General features: G+C 61.4%; 1 protein-coding gene across 2 annotated transcripts; it reads right to left on the reverse strand.

Moving 5' to 3' along the window:
• Window positions 1-12: 12 nt before the first annotated feature.
• PIEZO1 (piezo type mechanosensitive ion channel component 1) lies at window positions 13-24,675 on the reverse strand. Of its 2 annotated transcripts, XM_051805706.1 has the most exons (49): window positions 24,483-24,675; window positions 17,915-18,010; window positions 16,783-16,905; window positions 16,407-16,449; window positions 16,157-16,316; window positions 15,171-15,306; window positions 14,430-14,643; window positions 14,135-14,300; window positions 13,767-13,964; window positions 13,580-13,658; window positions 13,407-13,498; window positions 13,055-13,315; window positions 12,872-12,980; window positions 12,575-12,753; window positions 12,352-12,500; window positions 11,975-12,154; window positions 11,834-11,901; window positions 10,972-11,129; window positions 10,724-10,900; window positions 10,502-10,627; window positions 9,805-10,242; window positions 9,521-9,725; window positions 9,310-9,408; window positions 8,578-8,731; window positions 7,902-8,145; window positions 7,702-7,798; window positions 7,447-7,615; window positions 7,280-7,369; window positions 7,060-7,148; window positions 6,786-6,857; window positions 6,265-6,365; window positions 6,094-6,181; window positions 5,728-5,817; window positions 5,468-5,640; window positions 5,018-5,388; window positions 4,672-4,930; window positions 4,405-4,593; window positions 3,723-4,192; window positions 3,491-3,638; window positions 3,189-3,403; window positions 2,896-3,054; window positions 2,672-2,819; window positions 2,379-2,567; window positions 2,200-2,292; window positions 1,944-2,116; window positions 1,744-1,866; window positions 1,578-1,657; window positions 895-1,087; window positions 13-788 (listed from the first exon to the last, which is right to left on the reverse strand). In XM_051805706.1, exons 1-49 carry the CDS (start codon window positions 24,544-24,546, stop codon window positions 542-544), a joined length of 7,944 nt encoding a protein of 2,647 aa, XP_051661666.1. In that variant the 5' UTR covers window positions 24,547-24,675; the 3' UTR covers window positions 13-541. The 2 variants fall into 2 exon arrangements, with proteins under 2 accessions (XP_051661666.1, XP_051661667.1); XM_051805707.1 differs by lacking the exon at window positions 6,786-6,857.
• Window positions 24,676-26,416: the final 1,741 nt, after the last annotated feature.

Raw genomic sequence — 26,416 nt, forward strand, 5'->3', positions numbered from 1 at the left:
CCTGTCAGCCAGGGAGGCCTCAAGTTTGTTTTATTCAATATCTATATAAATAAACCATTTGAATTAATAAAAAACAAAAACAAACTCGAAGTCAACAAGTGTCTAAAGTCCAACTGGGGTTGCCAGAACCCCTCCCCCCAGCTGGAGGGGCCATAACTCAGGACCCCCATCCTGGAGATGGGGGGGCTATTGCTTTTGAGTTCAACCTGGTTCTGGAACAGGGTTGGGGACAACAAGGGAGAGGGTACAGGCTGGCTCCTGACTTCCCCATCCCCACCTGGCAGCCAGGGGCACCCAGGGGGTGGGGGGACCACCTGCTATCCCCCTCCCTGGGAAGGCACAACGTGGTCTGTGCAGGTGGAACAGCTTCAAAACAACGTAAGAAAAACATCCAGAAAAACATCCTCCCTCAAAGCGAGCGGCCAGAACCCCACATCCCACCGCCTCCTGGGGCAGGATGTGGCCCCAGCTTTGGAGGGGCTGGTTAAGGCATTGGCGGTGATGCCCCTGTGAGGGGGAGGGCTGGAGCCCCTTCCCCTTATTACTTCTCCCGTGTCCACTTGATCATGGTCTCAGGCGAGCGGTAGAGGAAGATGAGCTTGGCGTAGAGCTCTTCCTCCAGCTCCAGCTCGCCCGTCTCCCGCACCAGGAAAATATCCTGGCACAGCTTCAGGATCCGATCCACACACGGCAGCTCCTCGAACATGATGGAGTGAGAGATCTCACTGAAGAACCCCCGCACGAACTTCCCGATCACCAGCACGATGGACACGTACAGCCCCATGACCCTGCAAGGGGGACACACATCCTGTATCCCTGAATCCCACCATCCCTTCCCTTCACACCCCACCCGGTGGTTGGAGCCCCCCAACACCCTCTGCCCCCTTCACGTACCCATAGCCAGCCAGGAAGCCCAGGCTCGGGGGGCTGACTTTGTCGTTGAAGATGATCATGGGCAGGATGTTGCCATCCTCGGGGGGGGCGTCTTTTAGCCGCAGCACCCACCACTCCACAAAGTTGTCGCTCCCTCGGCCCCTGCGCTCCCGTTTCAGCTGCACCTCCACATCCAGGTAGCTGTCGTGGCCATCTGGGGGGGTGACACCATCAGGGCACAGCCTGGCTGCTGTGCTCTCAAGGATGAGTTTTTGGGGGAGGACATGGTGGGACTCATGTCCTCCCCATCTTCAAGGAGGTGGCACCATCAGCGACCAGCACAGCTGCTGGTGTGTCCCCAGTGCTGACTTTTATTGGGAGGGGGAAATAGTGGGACTCATGTCCTCCCCATCTGCAGGGCAGTTGGCACCATCAGGGCACAGCATGGCCACTAGTGGGCACCCAGTGATGATTTTTTCAGTGGAGGGACTTGGTGGGACCCATGCCCTCCCTGTCTGCAGGGAGTGGCACTATCAGGGCAGAGCACAACTGCTGGTGGGCACCCAATGATGAATTTTTTTAGGGCGAGGGCACACTGGGATTCATGTCCTCCCTGTCTTCAAGGGGATGGCACCATCAGGGCACTGTACAGCAGCTGGTATGCCCCAGTGCTGATTCTTTTGGGGGGTCATGGTGGGACCTACCTGGCAGGAGCTGCTCGACAGGTTCGGCGTCAACATCGTTGGGCGCCCGGACGTATTTGGGGAATAGGTTGGCCACTTCGCTGCAAGAAAGTGGGGTGAGGAGGGGGGTTACACCATCCTGCCAAGCATGGGGGTCTGGTTCCCCCCCTCCTCAGGGGACACTCACACGGGGGCATCCCGGGTGCCCTCCAGCAGCTGGGCCAGCTGCAGGCGCTCGGGTGCACCGGGCACCAGGTCGGTGCTGTGCTTGTCAAAGGCGGTCTCCACCGTGCCCCCCTTGCCCAGATCCCTGTGGACAGTAGAGACTGAGCGTGTGTAGGGGGGATGCAGGCAGGGCTGGACCCCCCCTTGCCGTGCCAGCAGTACCTCTGGAAGGACCAGGAGAAGCGGACGGTGATGTCGGAGGAGCTATTCAGCAGCTCCTGCCGCATCTGCTCGCGGCTGGGGGGGCTGACGCTCCAGAGTGAGCCCGAGCTGCCCTCGATGTGGACGGTCACGATGTCCTCGTAGCCGTAGAGGGTGATGAACTGCATAGCCACCTGCCGTGGGGGGGACACAGCTCAGCCCCACCATGGCATCTGCCAGCCCCCCAGGCAGGTTTTGGGATGGGGGGAGGATTTACCGGGTCATGGTCGAAATGCCGGGTGAGGTCTTCGTAGTCATCGGGGGTGAAGGGCTTAATGGATTGCTGCTGGGCGCTCATGGTGAACAGTGGCTAGGGGGGACAGGGGGCCATGAGCAGGGCAGGGGACCCCAGTGTCTCATCAGGGGACCCCCAGCACACCCCCTACGTATCCTCACCTCATACCCCCCCAGCTGGAGGGTGACAGTGACGTCAATGGGGTGGTTGACAATGCCCACCACGGAGCGCACCAGCGACATGAAGAGCAGGGGGAACCAGATGATGCACACGAGGAAGAGGATGATGAGGCCCCCCATGCCATACTTCACAACCTTCTTCTTCTTCTGCCCCTTGGGCTGGGGGTATTTCTGGGATGGGCAGGAGACAGCACACAGTGTTGAGAAGGTGCAGGGGGACCCCAAAGAACAAGAGGCTTAGTGGGGGGCCCTTCCTGGCATAGGGGGGACTGTACCTTCTCAGTCTCACGGCTGCACTTGATGATGAAGATGTTGGCATAGATGTCCTCCACACACATCCAGTTGGAGAGAGACAGCGTGGTGTCCGTCCAGACCCAGTCCATCACAGCGCGCAGCTCCACCAGGAAGGGCACGAGGCGAAATCTGGGGGGGACACAGGGAGGGGAGGTGGTATGGCACCCTTGGGGTGCCTGGAGGTCCACGCAGCCCTGTGCCGTACCCCTGGAAGAGGAAGAGGTTGAGGTAGTTGTATTTCTTGGTAAGGAAGTTGCCCAGGATGCGGGTGGGGTAACCGCAGCGGATCTGGTAGGCTGACAGCGCAAAGTAGATGCACTTCACGAAGTACCATAGCTGGGCCACCATGTTGAGGTTGAACAACCTGCAGGAGGGACATGTCACCCCTCAGCCACCTGTCCAGCCAGCCTGGGCCACCGTGTGGGCTCGGGGACACAAAGGTGCCACCCAAGGACTACACTGTGCCATGGCAGGGCATCCTTAGGGGATTCTCAGTACCTTTCAGTGACCGCTGGCACAATAAAGAACATCCAGACGTGGATGCCAAAGACCAGGACGACCTGGAATATGAGCTTGCCCAGCACAGTTTTGCGGAGGTAGAGCGCGCGGTCGATGATCATGGTGGTGAACTGGAAGAGCAGCATGACCAGGAAAGCCTGTGGCACTTGGTTTTCTGACAGCGAGGAGGTGATGTCGGTGGCCGCCGTGTGTTTCTGAGATCAGGAGAGGTCAGCATATGGTCAGGCCTCACCCTGCAGTGGGGGCTTGCCGGTCAGTGCCCTGCGGGACCCCTTGCTCACCCCGAAGGCCCAGAAGCCAAAGACGATGATGATGAAGTCGACCACATCGACCAGGAACATGAAGGCGTAGACATCGGTGGCCGCGCGGTTCTCGGTGTGCAGAATGTCCTTGAAGAATTTGCGCACCGGCTGGTACATGCTCTGCGCTCTGCAGGGGACAGGGGACACAGGGAATGGTTGACAGGGGCTGCACCCCACATCCCCCACCCTAACCAGTGCCACTGGCACTCACGTGGTGAGGAAGAAGCACTTGATCCACAATCCAAATGCGTTCAGCTTCCTCTGAGCATGGCTCTCTTCTGCCTCTCCCGTCTTCTCCCCAACCCCTGGAAGTGAGGCTAAGCACACAGAACAGTTAGGGTCCAGCAGGGCCCTACTGTGGCGGTGCCAGCCTTGCCACCCTTGTGAGAGCAGGGAACTGGTGCTCCCTCTCTCTGGTGTATTCCTCCCCTGAGCCGTCTTCTTCCTGCAGCGGAGCTCCATGGCCTCACTCCCCTCTTCCTGCTCCATGGCATCACCCTCCGACTCCGATCTCATGTTTGAGTCTGGTGCTCCTGGCTCTTCTGAAGCCTCCATCCCTTCCTCAGACACCATCAGCGATGGGGGCGCTGCTTCCTCCCACTTCTCCTCTTCCTCTGCCCACTTCGCCTCCATCTTCATCTTGGATAAGGAGTCCTCATCATAGTCCCACAACCCATAGCCCTGTGGAAGGACATGGTCAGGGGGATGGGGGTCCTGATGTCCCCCAGCCCCACGCACCTCATCCCCCACCCACAGCATCAATTCCCAAAAAGCAATGGTGGGAAACCACAACAGAGACACCAAGCACCCACTGATTCTCTTCAGAGCTCCCAGGACCACCTCCAGCTCCCACAAAACGCCCACCCGCACGTTGCCCATGCCTCAGAGCTCACCTGCAGCAGGGAGCGATGGAAAAAGAGGGCCAGGAGCTGGAAGAGGTCATACTTGAGGTAGCGGGTGCTCTTCTCCAAGCCCAGGATGCGTGGTGGGAAGAAGGGCTTGCCCTCATTGCGCAGCAGTATGGTGTAGCTGTTCCAGGGGAAGAACCCGAACTGGAAGAGGTATTTCACCAGCAGCATCACCTATGGGGATGCTGGGGTCAGTGGGTGGCAGTGGGGGGCCGGGTGGCACCATCCCCTCACCGGTCACCCCCTGCCCACCTCAGTGAAGATGATGGCAGTCATCCAGAAGCGCTTGGTGGGCCGGGGGATGGAGAGCATGGCCCAGAGGAAGATGAGGATGGGCAGAAAGAGGGAGATGATGGAGGCGGACACTATGTTGTTGAGGATGATGATGAAGTAGCAGACCAGCTCAGAGTGGGCGGTCACACAGTGGTACCCAGCCAGGAGCAGCTTCAGGAACCGGTTGTGGGACTGATAGAAAAGCTCTGCCTCCTTCAATGGTGGAGTGATTGGCTTCCTGCAGGGTGCAGCAAACAGGCTGAGCCATCCCTGCCGCCCGCCAGCCCCGTCCCCACTGTCCCCACTGTCCCCACATCCCCTGTACCTGATCAGGAGGAGCTCACCGGCCGTCCTCCTGCGGTTCAGGAGCACGGACAGGCGCTGCCGAGACCCAGCCACATCCTCTTGGGACCCCTCAGACATCACCTGCTCCTGGCTGCCCTCAGGGGGTGCGAGCCCCACTGTCTGCGGCACTGCCAACTGCTCCCTTGGGGAGTCTCTCTGCGCCTGCCTGGCAGCAGCGCCGTTTTGGGAGTCTGTAGTCAAAGACCTGTGTGGGCTCAGCTCCTCTGGGGGCCCCTCTGGGGGCCCCTCAGGCGGCTGCTCTGGCGGCTGCTCCGGCGTCTGCTCTGGCATCTGCTCCAGTGGCTGCTCCATGTACATTTCATCCAGGATCTCCTCGTTCATCTTCTGTCCCTGCAGTGGGCAGGGGGTTAGTGCCACCGCAAGGCTGCCACCTCCCCGCCCCGTGCCCTGGTGTCCCCCCTGTGCTCACAGAGGCCAGCCGCACAGCAATCCTATATCTCTCCACATATAGGATATTGAACATGTCCAGGTATTCCCGGGTGCAGTCCTCCATCCACTGCGTCAGCCCGTCCACCACGGCCTGGCACAGCAGCCACAGGAACCGCAGCATGTTCAGTGCCCGATGCAACACATTGCTCTGCTCTGCCAGGGCAAAAAGAGGGGTGGAGCATCACTTGGTGTCCACTCAGACCACCCAGCATGCCCCTGCTCTGCAGTCCTGCTGCCCACCTGCAGACAGACCAGAACCTGTCACAGTCACTTCCTCCTCATGCTCAGGCTCTTCAGCTTCCAACTCTGCCTCTCTCCTTCCACGGTCTCCTGCAAGGGTCAGACCCCCAGGGAAGGGGTAGCAGTGACTTAACAGAAGATAGACATAATTTTTGGGCCTCTCCCATTCATCATCCCACCTCTTGTTCCCCTACATCCACCTCAAAAAACAGTGTGGGCACCAAAGAAACTGCACAGCTTGTGCTCAACCCCATGGTAGCCATCAGAGAGTCCACACACACACTGGGAGCCCCACTGCCAGGACAAACAGCGGGCACCAGGCAGGGCTCTGGCCCCTCCAGCCCTCTTTTGGGGTGTCAGACCCACCTGCAGCACTCTCAGCACGGGGTTGCTCTCGCCGTTCCTGCTGCCGGAGCACTGTCTTGGTGTTGGTTGTCATGGCCTGGTGGATGAGCTGGAGGGGGGACAGGGGCCATCAGCACCCCGTGGGCATGGCCAGCATCCCCAACCCCACCACAGCCCCCCAGCCTTGCCCACCTGGAAGGGGCCCTGCCTCCCCGACTGCAACTCCTCTGGCACCTCCTCCTCCTCCTCCTCGCTGTCCGACTCAAAGAGGTAGTATTCCCCAGAATGCAGCACTGCCGGGGTTGCATGGGGTGTCACGGCGTGGCCATGCTATGGCAGGGGTGTCACACCCAGGCTGGCCCTGTGGCCATGTCGCAGGGCTCCCTGCCCAGCACTGAGCTGAGGACACCCCTGGGGGGGACCCCAAGTGGGGATATAACCAACTCAACTGCCACATCCCCAAGGCGGGACCCCTCCGTCACCAGCATTTGGAGGTGACTCCAAACCCAGCCTGGCACCCCCAGTCCAACACCCTGTTAGTAATGGGGAGCAGAGGAGTTGTGGTTAGGGGTACACACACGGGGACAGGGGACATGCAGGGTGTCACCTTGCCCAAAGCACTGCCACCACCGCTCCCCACGGGTGTTAGTGGTCCCGGCAGGGGGACCTCACCGAGGTTATGGCCCCGTTATGGCCCCGTGCCAGGGCAGTACCTCCGGCGTGGTCTAACCCTGGCCGCCACCACCGCTCCCTCTGCCAGAATGGGTCCGCCGGGGCACGGGGCGCTGTGGGATGGCAGATGGAGGGCTGAGAACGGCCACGCTCGATGCACCCACCCCAGGTGTGGGGGGGGAAGCCGAGGGACAGGGAGAGGGTCACCACAATGCTCCATGAGGCTCCACCAGGATGGGTGTCAGCGATGGGTCACAGTCCCCCTGTGTGCCCAGAGAGGGGTTGGGGACACAGGAGGGACCCCCTGGCTCTCACCTGTCCCAGCCTCATCCTGTTCCTCAGTGATGCTACGGGACAGCTGCTCCTGCCGGTACTTGTCCTGCTTGGCTCGGATCCGCTCCATCCTGGAGGCAGAGGATGCTGTGGAGCCTGCTGTCCAAACTCCCCCCAGAGGCACCCCCACATACACAGAGGTGCCCCAAAGCATTGGTGGCTGCAGGGAAGGGGGTCCCAGTGCCCCTCAAAAGCCACTCACTGCCGCTTCAGCTGGGCCAGCGACTTCCTCTCGGCTCTTCGGTGGGCGTGCAGGTTCTTTGCGATGCTGGCCTGGAACAGCACAACACCTCTGTGGGGACAGGGACGGTGGGAGGGTCAGAGGGGTACTTTGGCACCTACAGGGACCCTCCAGGACCCCAGCACCACCTGGAAGGCTGCAGGGTAGAGGCCCTGAGGTCCCACAGGATGTGCACGTAGTAGCTGCTGAGGAAAATACGCCGCTGGACCAGTAGGAAGAAGAAGCAGATGCTATCCAAGATGATTCCTGCCTCCTCCACGGGCAGTGAGCAGTCAAGGTCCTTGCCCATCTCCTTGGCTGACAGGTAGAGGTGCAGGCAGGTCAGGCAGCAGCCCAAACCCACACCCCCAAGGCCACTAGACCCCCCCAGACCAGCAGCTCACGGTCATAGTAGCCCGTGACGGTGCAGACGAGGCTGAAGAGCTGGATCACCCAGCAGAAGTTGTTCTGCATCTGATGCACAAAGACGCAGGAGAGGAGCTGCAGGGAGAGAGGGCCCACGTGGGGTTTGTCACCACCTGTCCCCTCCCCAGGGGACACCCCAGGTGACTCCAAGGAGCCCACAGCAGAGACAACGACTCACCGACAGCATGTTTTTGGAGATGATGACTGTGATGTTGTAGAGGATGAGGCAGTCCCAGACCACCAGGCGGGGTCGGGTCGGCTTGCACAGCATGGCCGTGCCAAAGAGGAGGAGGTAGAAGCAGGCCAGCAGGTAGCCGAGGCCAAAGAGGCTGATGCGGTTGGACCCGGTGATGAAGATCACCACCAGCACGAACCAGAAGAGATGGCGAAAGATCACCACCTTCACCATGTCCAGGTAGCACCTGCGGGATGGGGCACTCAGAGCACGGGCTCTGTCCCCTCCATGCTTCAGCCATGGGGTGGTCGTGTCCCAGCACTGGGGCAAGGGCTTCCCTGCCCCAAGGGGGTCCCAGTCTCATCCTAGGAGATCCCAGCCCAGCAGCTCCTACTGCCTGACGGTCCCATCCATCCTATCCATACCCTAAGGAGCCCCATTTCAGGGTGGAGGTCCCATCCTGGTGGCAGCCTCATTCTGTCCATACCCCAAAGGGTCTCATCCCAGGGGAGCATCCCATCCCGGAAGGGTCCCATTGTGTCCATACCCCAAAAGGTCCCATCCCAGGGGAGGTCCTATCCTATCTATACCCCAAGGGGTCCCATCCCAGGGTGGGTTCTCATTCCCAGCCCACGAGGGTTGCCACCCCGGGTTGGGGTGCTGTGCCGCAGGCACCCACCGGCAGAGGAGAAAGTTCTCCTGGGGGTTGTAGGGGTCCTTCTCGTGGTCAAACCGCTCCTCGTTGTCGCCTGCTGCCTCCTGCCAAGCCTTAGAGCGCTCGGCCTCGAACACGCGCCACTGCTGCGCCGCGCACAGCAGCAGCAAGAAGTCGTCTGTGGGCACACGGCTCAGGCTGGGGGGCTCCCCAGAATGCTGGCACCCACCAAGCTCCTCCTCAAGGAATGGGGCACCCCAGGCCACTCCTCCCCAGGACTTGGGGTTCATTGTCTTCCCCATGCCGGTGTGGTTTTCCCCAGGTTCTGCCCCCTCTGAGGTGTGGCTTGAATCCAACTCCTCACATAGGGGTGTGGAGCTCTCCAGGCCCCTCCTTCTCTCCAAAAGAGCGTGTGGCTCCAACACACTCCTCCCCAAAAGGGACACGGATCTCCCATAGCTCCCATAGATCTCCCATCTCCCATAGCTCCTCCCAAATGGGGGTGGGTACTGTTTAAGCCCCACCTCCAAGGGGGGCAGACTCTTCAAGGTCCTCACACCCTTACTGCCTGTTCTTCCACCTCCTGGAAGCAGGATGGGACCCCTATAGTGGCTGGGGGTGCTCCAGGGGCACTGGGGTGCCAATGGTTGGTGTAGGGGGACAGGGCACCCTGCAGGCAGGGGGCTGCCAGGACTGGAGTAGGGCGACAGGGCAATCCACACGCAGAGGATTCCCAAAGGCTGGGGGGATACTCACTGATGAGATTGGTGGCTTTGGGGGGCATGACGAAGTCAGGCAGGTAGAGCCACTTGATGAGCGCCGAGTTCATGGGGACATTCCATCGCCATGGATAGTCTGAGGGGCAGCAGGAACACCCATGCCAGCCACCTCCTCCAACCCCTTCACAGGCTCCCCACACATGGACCACACCTCCCTGAGCCCCAGAAAGGCCCCCTGTGCCCCTTACCCCTGCAGAGGGCGGGTGGCATGCCCACGCACAGCAGGTACTGGTAGAGGAAGAAGATGACGAGGAAGAGGCAGTACTTGGGCCAGAGGCGGGCGATGGCCGCCCGGCGCCGCAGTGTCATCATGACCACAAGCCAACAGCCGTGCAGGATCACCAGGAAGTTCATCCGCTGCCCAATTACGGTCACCATCATCAGGAAGCAGATCTGGGGGGTAAGGGGGTGCAGAGGTTCAGCACCGGGGTGCAGTGAGCAGTGGGACCCCCCCACAGTGCCCTGCTCCCACCTCCAAGCCAAACTTGTAGTAGAAGTAGTTGACTAAGTATTTGGCACATGAGACGAGGTTCCGGTCGCGGTCTAATTTCTTGTCCGTGTTGGTGTTCCTGCCTGTATCCTTCTCCCTGTCCGTGTCCCTGCCCGTGTCCCTGTCTGTGTCCCTGTCTGTGTCCCTGTCCATGTCCCTGTCCATGTCCCTGCCCATGTTCGTGTCCCTGCCCATGTCAGTGTCCCTGTCCATGTCCCTGCCCATGTCCGTGTCCCTATCTGTGTCCCCGCCTGTGTCCGTGTCCCTGCCCGTGTTCGTGTCCTTGTCCTTGTTCTCTTTTGGCTCCGGGAAGATGGTCTCAGTGATGGGAATCGTCTCATGGTGCTGCACACGGTGGTACTGCTGGCGCCGGTACACCACTGCCTCGAACACCAGCAGCAGCAGCACCTGGAGGTGGTTCTGGGGGAAGAGGGAATGTTCAGGACCATGGCGTGACACCAGGCATCCCCCCCCCAGCCGGTCCTCCTAAAAGGGGATGTTTGGGACTGTGACATAAAGGCAGTCATCCCCTTAGGTGGTCCTCCCAGAGGGAATGCTCAGGGCCACAGTGTGCCACCAAGAATCCCCCCAGGTGGTCCCCACGGAAGGGATGCTCAAGACCATGGCATCACACCAGGCATCCCCCCCCAGGCAGTCCCCACAATGTCCTCGTGCCTACCTTGACATATCCGAGGTGGGGGAACCCCTTCCGGACACCAAACCAGTTGGCAGGATCCACGGGGCCCCGGTACAGTGTGGAGTTGCTCATCTCCTCCCGACTCAGGTTGGTGGCATTGAGCAGGGGCTGCAAATGGGAGCACCCCGGGTATCAGACCCCACCTCCAGCAAGGAAACCTCCTTGGGCTGCCACAAGCACCCCAAGAACCAGCACCCGGGGCACCTGAGTGCAGTTGCTGAAGTACTCGCGGGGCTCAACGATCTCAAGCTGGTAGAGCATCTTGCAGACGATGATGACGCAGGTCCAGACGGTGGAGAGGCACGAGGCCATGCGGCGGAAGCGGCAGTAGGGCATGGCGAGGGTCCACAGCAGCACCAGCAGGAAGTTCATCACCGAGACCTGGGGCAGTGGCCATGTCAGCACCCTGGGGTGCCAGGCCGAGCCCCCCAGCCCAGCACCTTGAGTGGTACCTCCTCCAGGGCCACCCAGACGGTGTAAAGAGCCACCAGCTTGAGGATGTGCAGCTCCAGCAGACGCCTCACAAAGACCTCCACGCGAGTCAGCATGTTTGAGAAGGTCTGGCCCAGCACGGCCAGGCGCTCCAGAACCAGCTTCCATTTGTTGGTTGCTGTGGGGACACGAACCCTCGTGGACACCCCCACAGCCACTCAAGCCCAGAGGACACCCCAACCCATCCCTCTATCCTTCCTCGCTGGCAGAACATCCCAATCCATTCCCACAATCTCCCATACTTGGAACACACTCCAATGCTGCATCCTCCAGCCAGTTCCTGGCTCAGAGGACATCCCTGTATCCTTCCAGACTTGGAGGAGACCCCCATAAATCCCTGCACCCCCCAAGTCCCATCCTGGCTTGCAGATCACCCTAATCCATCCCCATACCCTCCCAGCTCCTTTCTGGCTTGGAGGATGCCCCAACCTATCCGTGCTTCCCTCCTGCCCCATCCTGGTTTGCAGGACACCTCCATACCCTCCCAGCCCCTTCCTAGCTCAGAGGACATCCCAGTCCATCCTCATACCCTCCCAGACTTGAAGGAGATCCCAGTCCATCCCCATACACTCCTAGCTTCTTCCTGACTTGGAGGATGCTCCAATCCATTCTCACATTCCTCCTAGCCTCTTCCTGTCTCAGAAGACACCCCAATCTGTCCCCATACCCTGCAAGCCTGTTCCTGGCTTGGAGGATTCCTCAATCCATCTCTGTACACTCCCACACTTGGATGTCATCCTAAATCCATCTCCCTACCCTCCCAGCTTCTTCCTGTCTTGGAGAACACCCCTTCCCACCCTGTCCCCCACCCCTGCCCTGTACCCAGTGACTCCCTGGAGATGCTGGTCCTGGCACCCTCGGAATCAGCCGCAGCCCGTGCCTTCGTCAGCCTGCAGGAAGGAGGGCTCAGAGCAGAGACAGAGGGCTTGGGGTGCAGGGGTGTCACCCAGCAGAGGGTCCTACCCAGGGATGGAGAAGATTGACACACTGGGCTTGTGAGCATGCTGCAGGTCGGTGATGTACATGAAGGGCCCGTGGAAGTAATGGAGCTGGAGGATGCAGGCCAGGAGGAAGAAGCCCAGGATGAGGATGTTGTAGAAGAGCTCGGAGACACTGAACTGCTCCAAGCCCATGTCCTTCAGCCTGGATGAGGAAGGGAGGGTCAACACGGGGCTTCATCCATCCCACCCTGCACAGGCATCAAGCCCCCAGTGTCAGGGTTCAACCTCAGCCTGCTCCATGCCTCAGTTTCCCCATGTGCAACCCATCCCTTAGCCATGCCCTGGTGCCACCACAGGGCTGGTGCCAGCAGGGATCCCACGGTGGTCAGGGACACTCACTGGTTATCAGTGAGGCCTGTCAGGTTCCTCCAGTACATGGGGAAGTCCTCAAACTGATAGGTGTAGCTGGCGATGAGCACCAGCATGGTGTACGCCACCACCAGCCACCAGAAGCCCTTCAGCACCTTGCGCCACAGGCTGTAGTACACCTGCAGGGACAGGGACATCAGTGGGGCCACCCTGGGGCTGGCCATGGGCCCCCAGGGGTCCCCAGTCCCCCTACCTGGAAGAGGATGAGGCAGAGGAGGAAGAGGAGCATGTAGACAATCTTGTAGACGACAAGGCGGCCGATGAAGCTCACTACGATGAACATGCCGCCACAGACACAGATCCAGAACTTGGCAAAGAAATTCAGCAGCACAGACCCCAGCGTCTGCAGCATGTTCCGTGCATGGTTGACTTCTGCAGGACACGGAGGGGGCTGCAGGAGCCGGGCGGGGGGCACCTGTGTCCCCCCCACACCTGTGGCTGCCCAGCCTGGCATGGCGGCCCTCCGTGGGGTGACACCAGGAGGCCTCACCTGACTCTGAGAGGGACATCTTCGGGACCTTGGTGGTCAAGGGCCTCTTTAGCACCTTCTCCTCAATGAACTGCCGCAGCAGTGGCCAGAAGGGGAGGATGAGCAGGAGCTGTGGGGACAGGCGGTGAGCAGTGACAGCTGGGCACTGGCAGGGACAGGGACTGGGGACAGCACCGTGCTTACCTTAGCCCCCAGGACAAAGAAGGGATGTCTGTGGTGCATCAGCCCCAGCTGATGAAGACTCATGAAGCCAGCATAGGTGGGCAGCTCATGGACCAGGTCCATGGACCACACGTAGTTCAGGCTGCACAGAGCAATGCCATAGAGGAGAATGAAGGGCGAGCAGAGCATGGCAAAGTTCCGGCGGTCCCGCACTGTCCAGATGAGGCACGACCACAGCAGCAGCACAAAGGTCAGCCAGCTGTGGTAGGTGATGCTCCACACCTGCGGGCAGGAAGGATGCAGGCTCAGCCCAGGAGGTGCCTTCCATGTCCATGTCCCCTCCCCATGTCCGTATCCCCTCCCAGTCCGTTACCAGCATGGAGATGAGGGCACAGATGTAGCTCTGTCTCATGATGAAAAAGGTCAGGATGCGCAGGGGCAGCCACTCCACTGTACGCTTCGTGCCTGGCATGGGGAAAGGGACCGTGAAGGACCCCTGGCTGCAAGCAGGGTCTGGGGAGGGGGAGGTTGTGGGGTCAGGCTTACATTGTTGGGAGTTCATGACGTGGACTGTGCAGTTCTCAGTGTCAACGTTCGGCCCCTCAGAGCCGGAGGGCAACATGGGCTGGGGGGCAGAGAGAGCTCAGAGCCCACCCTGGCACCTCCAGAGCACCACACACCCAGTCCCTGCCAGCTTGGGCATTGCTGGAGGGGTACAGCCCCCCAGACCCACCTCGGTGACCTCAGCCATGCCGCTGGTGTCCCCAGCAACACCACCCGTGTCCTCAGCCGTGCCACCAGTGAGCTCAGCAATGCCACCAGTGTCCTCAGCCACGCTGTCAGTGTCCTCAGCCATGCTGCCAGTGTCCCTGGGCCAGTTCCCCAGCTCCATCTGCACCCTGGCTGGCAGCTCTGGCAACGACATGGCTCTCTGCAAGGAGTAGGTGCCAGCTCAGGGCACCCCATTGCCATCCCCCTGCCAAGGCACCCCACATGCAGGCACCCCACTGCCCCCCAACTCCCCTCCAGTGTCAGGGCTGGGGCAGTCACAGCAGGACATGCTGGGCATTATCAGCATCACGGGTACGGGGTCCAGCTCACCGAGGAGTACCGCCGGCGCAGCTTCACCACGGTGGCCGCAGCGTAGCAGAGCAGGAGCAGGATGCCGGGGTTGGCGTAGACAGGCCAGGGGTGGCTGGTGTTGAGCTCCAGGGTGTTGGTCTGGGAGCAGTTGTGGTAAAGGATGATGTCCTTGAAGCCAAACAGTCTGTGGGGACAGAGAAGGCGGCCTTACCCCCCACCATGAGCCAGGGTCCTGTCTCGGCACTGGCATAGCACATGGCTCAACCAGGGTGGCACAGGGACTCATGGCACAGTTCCCTCCCCATGGACTCACCGCGCCCAGATGGTGGAAGGCGGGAAGATGCTCTGGACAAAGGGTGTCTGGTAGACATAGAGGCAGAGGAGGTGGCTGGAGCTGTAGACCCCGACAAGGACGTAGAGGATGTTGAAGGCCTGGCGGCTGGTGGGGAGGTGACAGGCCCACCACAGGCATAGCCCCAAGAAGAACAGGTAGTAGATGCTGGAGGAGGCGGAGGGCAGGGTGATCCCTGGGGAGCAGTGCCCCATGGGCAGTCAGTGCACAGCCCAGCATCCCCCTGGACCAAGCAGCATCCCACTGGGCTGAGCATCTCCCCTTGGACCAAGCATCCTCCCACCTTGGATCAAGCATCCACTCACCCTGGACCAAGCATCTCCTCCCTCCTGGACTGAGCTTTCCCTCTTGGATTGTAAATCTTTCCCACTTGGACTGTGCATCCTCCCTCCTTGGACCACGTATCTCTCCCTCAGAGCAAGCATCCCTCTGTCCATGGACCGAGCTTTCCCCCTTGGACTGAATATCCTTCCCCCATGGACCAAGCATCCCTCCCCCTAAGACCGAGTATCACAACCCTCTTGCATTGAGTGTCCCCACTTCGGACCAAGTATCCCTCCCCTGGACCAAGCTCTCCCCTCTGGACAGAGCATCTTCTCCCCCTTGCACACACATCCCCCCCTTGGACTGCATATCCCCCCCAGCAGCACATCCATGGAGGACCCCCACCTCACCACGTGCCCCCCCCCATCCTGCACCCACCTGCCAAGGCCAGCAGCAGGTTGGCCAGTACCTTCCCGGCCTCCCAGAGCAGCCAGTGAGCCTTACGCAACAGCCGTTTGCCCAGCGGCCGGGCTGCGTGAGCCGCGCATCTGTGCCGACTCGCATTCACTTCCCTCTGCAAGGCAAGGGTGGTGTGAGCTCCAGGACCTGATCCTAGGATGTTCCTCAGTTTCCCCACTAGAGGGAAGGCAGGGGAGGGGTGGCCGGGAGGGCAGGCACAGTGCCCAGCACCTGGCCGTGTTTATCTCATCAGCCGCCTGGAAAGCGCCTCCAAAGGGCGGCTGTTTTTCTTGGCACTGGGACCCAGGTTCCCAGCACTGAGCTTTTTTCCAGCCTGCCTCCCGTGCTGGCCAGAGCCTCACAGCAAAGGCATCCATGCTCCAGTTACAGCTTGCACGGCCAGAGCCAGGCACCATAGCCTGGAGCAGCAAGAGCACCCCAAAATGGGGCAGAGCACCCAAAGGTGTTCACTGCGCTGAGGGGGGGGCATTGGGGTTGTGTCCATCTGTGTGACCTTGAGCGCCTGGGTGCCATGAGCACAGCATCCCTGTGACCTGCTGGCATTGCCAGGCAGGGCTGGCACAGCACAGCACCCAGCCCTGCACTAGCGAGCTCAAGCTGGGTGCCAGCACCCCATAACTGCCCATCCCACAGTCACAGCTGTTTGGTGCAATCCCTACGGCAACACCGGAGCAAACACGGGCACTCCTCCACAGCTGAGTCATCCCAGCCCATACAAGGTGCCATGATGGCTGAGCCTTCACCGTGGCCAAACCTGCCCCAAACTGGGTCTCCAGCCACCAGGGATGCCCCCATGCCAAGCCCCCGTGTCCCAGGCTGTGCCCAGGGGAAGAGTCAGGGACCAGCTGCTGTGCCCCAGGGAGGAGACAGGGACCAGGGATCAGCCATGGGGAGGCTGGTGGGAGCCATTGGGATGTCCCAGTGGCACCGGGGTTGACTCTCACCAGCTCAGGGAAGCCCAGGAACTCCGGTCTCTGGCTGTAGGAGGCAGGGTAGGTCTTGGGCATGAGGCGGCACAGGCACAAGGAGATGACTGAGATCAGCAGGATGCCAACATCAGGTGCCACAAGACGCACCACGTTGGGAATGTCGCTCGAATACAGCCTGGGGGGGGAGAGTGGAGCAGGGGAGGGCTCAGAGGTGGCACCCCCACCATTGCCAACCCTCAGGTGCCCACCACCGGGGTACCCTTACCTTGTAACCCCAATGTGCTCAAAAAGGACCTCCCAGGAGCTGCCTGCAGGGAAGAAGGGAGGGGCACTGAGACCCTGCGTGGGCAGGCTCCAAGCCCACCCAGAGCACCCACCCCATGGGGAGAACACCTCACATCCATGGGGGTGCAGGTCAGGGTCTGTGCCCAGTGCAGTGGGCACTCAGCAGGCCCCTTGGAATGGCACAGGATGTGCCCAGAGCTGGGCACATGTATGGGACCCTGCAGAGTCTCATCAGCCCCTGAGCACCCAGCAGGATGGGGTCCCACATGTCACCAGCTCGAGGGTTTGGCCCCAGAGCACCACGGGGAGCAGAGGTATGGGTGGCTGAGGGTGGGCACAGGCATCCCCGTACTCACAGTTGGGCTCCCGCAGCCAATTCCAAGCAGGAATTGTGTACAGGCCTATCTGGAAAACCAAGTGGGCAAGGATGAAGAGGCTGCTGGTTGCCAGCAGACATTTGAGGATGCATCCAGCATGACCTGCAAGACATGGGCAACCTGTCACACATGGCCTGAGGCAGCCCCGGGGACACCAGTATCCCCAGTGGAGACCCAGCACCCTCGGGAAGAGCTGGTAAGAGTGCACTGTGCCCAGAGATGCCAGGGGTCTGCCCCAGGGACAGGGTCCCACCAGGGCTTTGACCACCTCACCATGCACCCAACACAGCCCAAGAGCACCCTGAGAGCATTACTGGGGAAACTGAGGCACGGGGTGGTGCAGGGAGCCAAAGCCCAGGGCCACCCTCCCTCCCCTGTCCCTGCAGCACCCAGCTGGCACCGGGCACTTCCCTGGCCCCGCTGTACAGGGACCATATTCAGATGCAGTCAGCATCCCCTTTCCTGGTGGAAGGTCCTATTAGGGGGCTCCAGAGGGTCCCCCACACTGAGTCCTGTCAGACCTTCCACCAGCTGCAGTCATGCCCCCATCCCACCCGGCTCCCTGGGCCACGTGCCCATTTTCCTGACCGTGGGCAGGCAGTGAGCCCACTACAGCTGTGAGCCGGCCGGGGGCGGCCCCGGGCCAACAGCTTTCCCTCCCGCCTGTTTTTTCCTGTAAATCCAGGCGAAGGCTTTCGGCAGCACCGGGATCCAGGGCCGTGCGAGCCCATGAAATATTCAGAGGGCAAAGCTTTTAGCTGTGGCCGTGCCAGGCGCTGGGGGCAGGTGTTAGAGCCTGGCACGGTGGGGATACGGGCACCCAGTGCCCACCTGCACCCACCGTCACACATCCCCCGGGCAGAGGGGCTGCTCATGGTGTGCCCACCTGGCAGGCACTGCCCAGCCCTGAGGTTTTTAGGTTAATAAGGCTCCAAACTGGCCATTTCAGGAGGGCTATTAATAGCCACACTGGGTTATAATTAACGGAGTGAGGCTCCATGCAGAGAAACCACAGGGCAGGAGGGCAGGTGCCCGCTGGAGGGGGGCTGACAGGCCCCCTGCTGCCCACCCCATCCTGCTCACTCCTTGCACCCCATGATGAGCCACTTACCTGTGGCAGAGCCCCGTTTGGGTCCTGAGAACCAGGGTAGGATCAGCAGAAAGAGCAGGTACACCAGGGAGAAGACATTGAAGCGGAAAATGCAGGCTGGGGGCAGAGGGATAGGGTTAGGGATAGGGATGCAATGTGGGGAGGGTTCCCTGCTGCACCCCCCTGCTGCACCCCCCTGCCCTGGGGATCCCCAAAAGAGAGTCAGCCCAAAATAGTAGGTGATTCTGGGGTAATTCCAGGTAGGACAGGGGGTCAAGTTCCCCCCAGGGATGCTGATGGGAAAAGAGGGACACAGGCTGGGTCACTCCCGGTGACCCACATGGGTAGCCACAGAGAGGGGGGACACCAAAAGTCCCAAATACGTGGGGACTAAATCCATGACCAAAACCTGCTGCGTTTCCACATCATTCCCACAAAACCACACTTTAAAGGGACCCCTGCAGCCAGGCTGGGACCCACACCCATGACCATCCCCCAGGGCTGACACAGCCCTTCACCTGCACCCAGCCCCACTCTGGGTGTGCCACCAGCTCGGCACCTTCCCCCTCACTTATTTTTAGACCTAAATTACAGCTTGTTTGGAGGAATGAAACCGTCGGAGGAGCTGGGTCGAGCCAGCGCCCTGCAGAGCTGCCGCCCGTGACAGGAACAGGGATGGGGACAGGGATAGCACAGAGGGGACATGGTGGGGCAGCTGCCACCCCGGCTGGGACAGAGCGTTCCTGTCACTGTATGAACAGTGACAGACACCAGCACATGCACCAGCATGAGCTGGGAGCATCCACAGGGCAAGCACAAGGCCACGGTGATGGGCACCCACCAAATGAGTGCCTGGCTGGAGAGGGGGAGAGTCATGGGGGGGCTGAGCTATGTCACTGTGCCCCTGCTCCAGGCAGTCCCAGGGCATCCCTCCATCCCCTGTCCCGCAAACCACAGGGACACAACCCTGCGCTCCCACCCAGCAGCAGATGAACCCCACTCTGGGTAGGGAAATCCCTCTGAAACAGCCCAGGGAGGGGACAGTCACAGGGAACTAGTGCTGGGGACCGACTCTGAGCAGCCAGGGCAAGGACCTGCTCCCCTTGGCACCTCACTTGGGGAGGGCCCAGAGGACAGTCCCTGGTCTGTGAGGCTGGAGGGGCGAGGGGAGGCCGGCTGGGCGCCAGGGACGTGCTCAGCGCCACAGCCCGGCACGGCCCTTCCTGTGTTTACGAGGTTTCAGTGGGACAACACATCCTGAGGTGGGGAACAGCACCACTGGGGGGAACACGGTGCAGCCCCCTGTGAGCTGCCCAGCACCCCAGGGCATCCTCAGAGGGTGCAGGGGCAGTGGGAGGGAGCACCCAGGAATGCACCAGGGCACGTCCCACGCAGCACCTAGTGGGGCTAAAACTGGTCCCTGTTCCTGCAATGGGGTCTCCATCTGTCCCCAGTGCCAGGAGGTGCAGCCAGACCACGAGCAGGGTTGGGGGACACAGGAAGCCCAGGGTGGGGGGGCACCACGACCATCACCCACCAGCCACCTCCCCACGGTGACCCCAGGACGCGTCACCTCCTGCAGGCTGCTGAGGGTTGCTGGCTGTGTTTCGGCACACCATGATCTCATGGAGCAAATATTCCCCTTCCCGCGCCAACGGGGCCGAGAGGAGCCTTCCCGGCACGGGGGCGAGACGCTGCTCCAGCTTCCGTGGGAGCCAGTCAGGCCCCGCTTGGCCACTGGTGCCCCCATCCCAGCACCCACCCACCCTAGTGTCCACCTTTTGGGTGAACCAGCCCCACCGTGAGCCCCCAGCCCAGCCATGGACACATCACGGGTGCTGGCAGCACAGAGGGCACCACAGAGCCCTGCTGGCATTGCTGGGGGTCCCACAGAGAACAGGGATTGTGGGCTCCGTGGGGAGATCCACAGGCATTGCTGAGCACCAGGGGAGCACACATATGCTGACCCACTTTTTTGGTGCCACCAGCACCCACGAGCAGTTCACCCTCCACCCCAGCTCAAGGCATCGCCACGACAGCTCCTGGCAGGGTGGCCAGCTTCAACTAGGGATCAAGAATGAAAAAGAGAGGGGAAAACAGGTGGTTACTGTGCCAGCATGGCACAGCCTGGTTTGGGAGCACCCACGGTGCCTAGCTTGGCACTCTCAGAGCTGCACCGGGGCGTGCCGTGCCAGCGGTGCGTGGGTGCTCTGTCCTGCAGTCAGAGGGAACCGGTTCCCCGCAGTGCTGACAGTGGGAAAGTGCCGGCACGGGGAGAAAAACCAGTTTGGCATGTGGGGAGAGTGTGGTGGGGAGAACAAACCTGCCCTCCTGCACCCACCGTCCCCACGAGGAGTGCTGGGTGGGTGGGTGCAGTGCCGTGGCACCCACCATTCCCCTCCCTGTGCAAGCAGCACCCTAACCCACAACACCTCGGGGTCTCACTGGGGCCTGCATCGAGAATATGCCTTATATCCCAAACCAGTTATCCTGGATTGGTGCCCCAAATTCCCCCTCGTGACCCCAGGAGCATCCAGATCAGCTCCCATGGAGTTCACCAGCAGCGCTGGCAGCACATCAAATATTAATGATATAAATGAGCTGGGAGGAGGATCAATCACAGAGCCGGGGAGCTGGCTGAGATGTGCCAGGGCTCATCCCTGCCAGCCTTTAATTTCCCTCTGGGAGGGGAAGGGGGTCATTGGGAACCCCAGGGATCCATCAACAAGATGGGGGCAGCCAGGAAGAATCGGTGCCAGTCTTTCCCATCGCACTGGGAAGGGCAGCTGTGCCAGAGGATTGGGGTTTGATGTAGCCCCTTCCCTGCAAACCAGGTGCCATCCTGCACCCACCCAGCTTCCAGGATCGATCCATTCTAGAGTGGATGGGGAAGGGGGCTCCCCAGACCCACCCCAGTGCTGGCAGAGCCCCACACACAGCCTTTCACCATCACCGGTGTGCACTGGCGCAGCCGCTGCTCTGTGGGGACCTGCTGCCACTTGCGATTAATTAGAAGAGCTCTTTAATTCCCTGCCCTGCTCATTGACATGAGTCCGTTACCAGCTGCCAGAGCCGAGCAGCTCTGCCAAGCTGCCTCCCAGTTAACCTGCCCCAACTGGGGTGCCCAGGGAGCCTGACAGGGTCTCCGGAGTGTCACTTTGCACCAAGGACCCCACACACTTCACCCACCCGCTGGCTGCAAACCAGAGGCAGGGTGATGAATCCCAGCCACTGAGCCTTTCCCCATCCCAAAATCCCATCAGTCCCAAAGCAGCGAGCTCCTGGGCTGGCAGAGCCAGCCACCAGTATATTCCCAGCCCCAACTCTGTCTTCTCCTTCCGGGAAGAGGGAACAGCCCCACCGGTTCACCCGCCGTATCCTGTTTTTGTGGAAAGTTAATCCCAATCCCACCAGCTCCCAGCCCTGCTCCCCAGGGATGCCGCAGGAGATGCCCCAGGCTCCGGGCTGGGTGCCAGTGGGTACCACAGCTGCCAGCCTGGGAATCCCAGCACCAGCCAGGAGCTCGTGCTATGGGACAGGGAATGTAGTGGCTTGGGTGACAGGTGCCATCCCAGTGCTAGGGGACACTCCCCCATGCCATGGTTGCAGCCCTTGGGACCCCCAGAGCCATGGGTTCAGCACTGGGACACCCAGGCACATATCAGGACCCACATTCCCATCACACAAGGACATTCCCAGATGCCCCATAATACTCCCCACAGGGGCATGAAGGTGTCTGCCATATGGCAGTGCCAAGCAGTGTCCAAACCCTGCTCTCCTCACCCAGGGGGGGCCTCTGCACCCCTGGGGAGCCCCCCACGGTGTCAGCCACCTCAGTGGGACTGTGGGGGGCTCAGTCACGGGGAGATGGGCACCCTGGGCAGGCAGGAGCTGGCCCTGTGCCTCTATCCCATCCCCCTCCACCCGGGGAGGAAGCAGCAGTTATTGCTCTTGGAGACAGTGGTGGCTTTGCTTTTTTTTTTTACAGAGTTTTTTTTCCCTCCTCTATTTTATTTCCCTTCGTTTTATAAAAAGCACCTGACCGCAGGAGGCAGCTGCCTGCAGCCCACACACCCACTGGCACCCGGCTGGGCACCGGACCCTGCAGCATCCAGGACCCCCAGGGACCCCCCCAGCATCCTGGCTGGGCAAGGGTGGGGCTGTGTCCTCACATCGGGACCCCCAGTTCAGGGGGCACTGCAGCCGCAGGAAGGGGGGTCCACCCTCACCCATTGCTTCTGCCCAAGCACCACTGAACCACAGATCAGCATGGTCAGGACTGTCACCCAGCCTAGGGGTGCCTGGTCCCCCCACCTGTGGGCTGTGCCCCCCCCCCAATGGCTCCGAACACCCCAGAATCCCACTAGGCAGGATGGAGCCAAGGCAGGGATACAGCCCCTGCCGTGGCTGGGACCCCCACCATAGGGGTCTGTGCCTGTGCCAGCTGTGGGAAGTGGGGGGACTGCCATGGCCACCCCAGGCCACTCCGTGGGGCTCAACTCCTGCCTCTCCAATTGCCCCGAGCTGGCTGGGAGCCGCAAACAAACATCCTCCGGACGTTTGGGAAGAGCCTAATTGCCAGGGAAGGAAGGGCTGCAGGCGGGTCCTGCTCCAGGGCTCTTGCTCCCACCCAGGTGCAGCGGGACAAGCCACATCCCCCCCCCCCACCCCGTGCCTCAGATTCCCACGGGTGCAGGTGCGAGAGCCCCCAGACCCTGCTGAGTCACCCCATTTTCCCAAGCGGCTGGAGCAGAAGGGAGCCCCCGCCCAAGTGAGGCCCCAAATTTAAACAAGCCACCTACAAGCTCACCAGGGAGACATCAAGACCACCAATATCCCCAGTTGTGGGAGACAGGCTGTCCCCAGCATGTCCTGTGCTGGAGTGGGGTGAAGAGGCAAGCAAGTCTGGCACGATCTGGGGCCAAATCAGCATTATTGGGAAATGAGGGCCCCATGAGAGGCTGTGCCCGGAGGCCACGTGTCACCCTGGGCACCCATGGGATGCACCCGGCAGCTCCTGCGCCCCGGCCCAGCTGTTGCACCCCCTGTCCAGGGAGCACAGCCCCTTCTTCCCAACCCTGTTTGTGGGCTGGGTTATAATTAACCTCCTCACATCCTGCGCGATGCTCTGAGTCACTGCCCCAGCAAACCAAAGAAAAAGCAGCTTTTTCAAGAGTCACTGACTTCCTCTGCCAGCGAGGCTTTGCCCCGTGCCACCGGCACAGCTGGCACCCTAAAACCCAGCCCTGCTGCCCAAAACACAGCCAAGAACAGGGTTGCTCGGTTGTGGGCACATCCCTCTCTCTGGGTGACACTACCCCAAGAGTCATATACTAAGGCTACCCCAAAAGCCATGCCAGGACTTCCCAGGGTTCAGACCCCCGGTGTAGGTCGTGTGATCCTGGTGTTGGCGGCAGCCCGACTTAGCCTATGCCCGGCACAAGGAGCCCGTTGAACAATCCTGTTTATAGAGAGGTTTTTCCTTTGCGTCTACGCAAACGGAGAGTCCCCGAAGTGGCTCCGGAGCAGCGGGGGTTCAAAGAGCCGATTCTTGTCCTGCGCGTCCCGGGACACGGGGATTTTCCAGGCCGGTGGCCAGCCGGTTGCCTCGGTGGGTGGCACATCTGCCATCAAAAGCCAGCCGTGCCTGGAAGGGGCCGGTGGCAGCTTGGGGACCAGCGGGGGCTGGAGTGGGCACCTTGCTCCCCAGGATGTACCCGGGCACGGAGGGTGCCAGCTGCCCCTCGGCATCGCCCACCCTAGGCCCTCAGCACCCTCCTCACCCCCACCTTGCACCAACAGCAGATCGAGTGGGGTGAGACGGCAGCGCTCAAACTGGGTCACTTCGCCCCCAGCCGGTGCCCAGTGACGGGGCCGGGGGGGGACACACACGACACACACGCACCTCTCCTCCCCACTAGCCCAGGGAAAGTCTCAGCGTTACCCGCGAGTCGTCTCGGTCATGCGAGGGGGGGGACACAGGGTGATCGCCCCGTGGGGGCACAGCACCACCACCCCGTCCGTCCACCGACCCCCCGGAGTCACCGGCGGCTCCTCCCGGGTAGGCTTCTCCCCACCCCCCGGGGCTTCATGGACGGAGGAATCCAGTCGCCCCTCAGTTCATGCGCGGGGGGAACTTCCCCCGCCGCCAGCTCCACGCGCGGGGGGGCCCCCGCACCTCTCGGTTCACGCATGGGGGGGAACTTCCCGCGCCCCTCAGCCCTCGCGTGGGGGGGACTCCTGCACCCCGCAGTCACCAGCGAGCGGCCGCAGCAGCCGGTACAGCCGCGGGCTCACGCGTGGGGGGACCCCCGCGCCACCCGCTCCACGCGCGGAAGGACCCGCCACGTTCTCGCACTGGAGGGATCCCCTCGCCACCCGGTTCACGCGTTGGGGGATCCCCTCGCCACGTGGTTCACGCGTGGGAGAGACTCCCGCGTCACGCGCGGGGGGTCCCGCCCGGTTCACACCGCGGGATCTTCTCACCACCCGCTCCACTTGCGGGGCGACCCAGCCGCTCCACGCCTGGGGGGCATCCTCCCGCCACCCGCTCCACGTTTGGGGGGGGCCCCCCGCGCCCCACACTCACCGGCGAGCAGGGAGAGCGGCAGCACCAGCCAGTAGAGCCCCGCTAAAAACACCCGCAGCTGCATCCCGTCCGGCGGCGGCGGCGGGGGACCGGCCCGAGCCGCTCCGAGCCGTTCCGCCCCGCCGGGGCTGGGCAGGCCCCGCTGCCCGGTGCCGCTGCCCGGTCCCGCGGCGCTCCGAGGCGCTGCCCCCGCCCCGCGCCCGCCGCTTTATAAAGCGGCACCGCCCGCCCCCCCCGCGGGGCCGGCGCGGCCCCAGCGCCTCCCGCCGGCACCGCGCCCGTCACTGCTGACACGAGTGGGCCGCGCTCAGCACCGGCCCCGCTGCCTCCCGGGTCCTGGGGAAAAATATCAAGCTAAAAAAATTAAAAAAAAAAAAACACTGATGTGTTTCCTGTTTATTTTGTAAAGACGAGAGAAAAAAAAAAAAAAAAAAGAAAAAGAAGAAGAAGAAGAAGAAGCCGGAGCTAATTTTTGCCGAATTTTTGTTCTGGGTGCTCCAGGGCTGAGAGCTGCTGTACGGGAGTGAGGAGCTCCCGAGTGCTCCCCCAGGAGCTGAGGTGCACCCCTGGAGCTGGGTGCTGTGTCCCTGGAACTGGGTGAATGATCCTATATCCCTGGACCTGGGGGCATGATCCTATACCCCTGGAGCTGGATGCACAGTCCCATGTCCCCGGAGCTGGGTGCCCTCTGCACACCCTGGGGACCCAGAAACAGCCCCACACACCCATAAAGTTGGGAGCCCAGGTGAGGGGAGTTGGGGTCACATACCTCAGGAGCTGGGAGCTGTGCTCACCTCTGCATCTAGAGCTGAGTTCCAGTGGGGCACTGGGCACAGCTGGTGGCATGGACAGCATGGCCAGCGACATAGGCAGCACCTGGCATTGCTGGTAACCACCAGCCCCTAACAGGAACCATCAACCCGTGAAATTCTCCACATTCCTTGGCTTCCCCGGGCTTGTTTTCCCTACACAGTTAATAAACTGGCATCCAGCTGGCACACTGCTGGCCTGGTCCCCACACTCATCCCTGAGTTTCTTCCAGAATTCCAGGGGCTCTTCCCCCCACCCAGATGTGCCCAAGCCCCAGCCATCTGGACACCTCTGCCCATGCCATAACCCCCTAAAACATGGGCAGGATGGGGCTGAGGGTCCCCAACTGCATGTGTCCATGGGGTTGGCAGGCACAGCCTCTCGTGGGAGCTGGGGTGGGCTGTGGCTGTCCAATCTACCCTGAGCATCCATCCTCATTTCTGGGACCTGGAGGGATCCAGTTGTGTTAATTAAACACTTGTCATTGCCAAGACGTGAAGTTCACCATGTCCGTGAGACCTGGATATGGGAATTACCACTGCAACCCTCCAGTGCATCCCCCCACCCGGAACAGATCCAGGAAAGGGTGGTGCATGCCAATCCAGCTCCCAACCCAACCCTGAGCACCCACAGCCAGGCTGGGAATGGAGGTTCTGGAAGTAAATGGGCACTGGGAATGGCACCCCAGAGCCCTGCCTCGCTCAGCCAAATCCGGCCTTGCTCAGGTTTTAAGGGAGATGCTGGAGACACTGCGGTTCCGTAATGTGCTGCGGGCACAGCCTGAGTGCCCAGGCAGGCAGCGGGTGATGGGCCAGAGCCTGCTCCCACTCCTGGGTACTGCCAACAGCACACAGCCACAGCGTGGGGACGGGGATGATGGTAGGGGGATGCTGCGGGTGCCTCCAGAGCCCCTCATTCCCATGGCTGGTCCCTAGAGGGACCTCATGCCACCATGGAGTTCGTAACAGAAGCCAGGCAAGGCTTGGCCCCATGCACATCGAGGAAAGCAGATTTGGAGTGACCAACATTCCAGATGTTATTTCCCTGCTTTTGCTCTGCTTTTACCCCACTCTCCCCCTGCTGAGGGTCCCCTCAGCTTGCAGTCCCCCGCACCAGTGGGAGTG

The sequence above is a fragment of the Manacus candei genome, unplaced genomic scaffold (assembly GCF_025592945.1).
Source record: "Manacus candei isolate 608988 ecotype Guabito, Panama unplaced genomic scaffold, ASM2559294v1 h1tg000065l, whole genome shotgun sequence".
NCBI lineage: Eukaryota > Metazoa > Chordata > Aves > Passeriformes > Pipridae > Manacus > Manacus candei.

Coding starts and splice junctions, on each gene's coding strand:
- PIEZO1 (XM_051805706.1), bottom strand. CDS start 24,546: ATGCAGCTGCGGGTGTTTTTAGCGGGGCTCTACTGGCTGGTGCTGCCG. Junction 16,906..17,914: donor CAAACGGGGCTCTGCCACAG/GTAAGTGGCTCA, acceptor CATGTCTTGCAG/GTCATGCTGGATGCATCCTC. Junction 12,981..13,054: donor TCTTTGTCCTGGGGGCTAAG/GTAAGCACGGTG, acceptor CTGTCCCCACAG/CTCCTGCTCATCCTCCCCTT.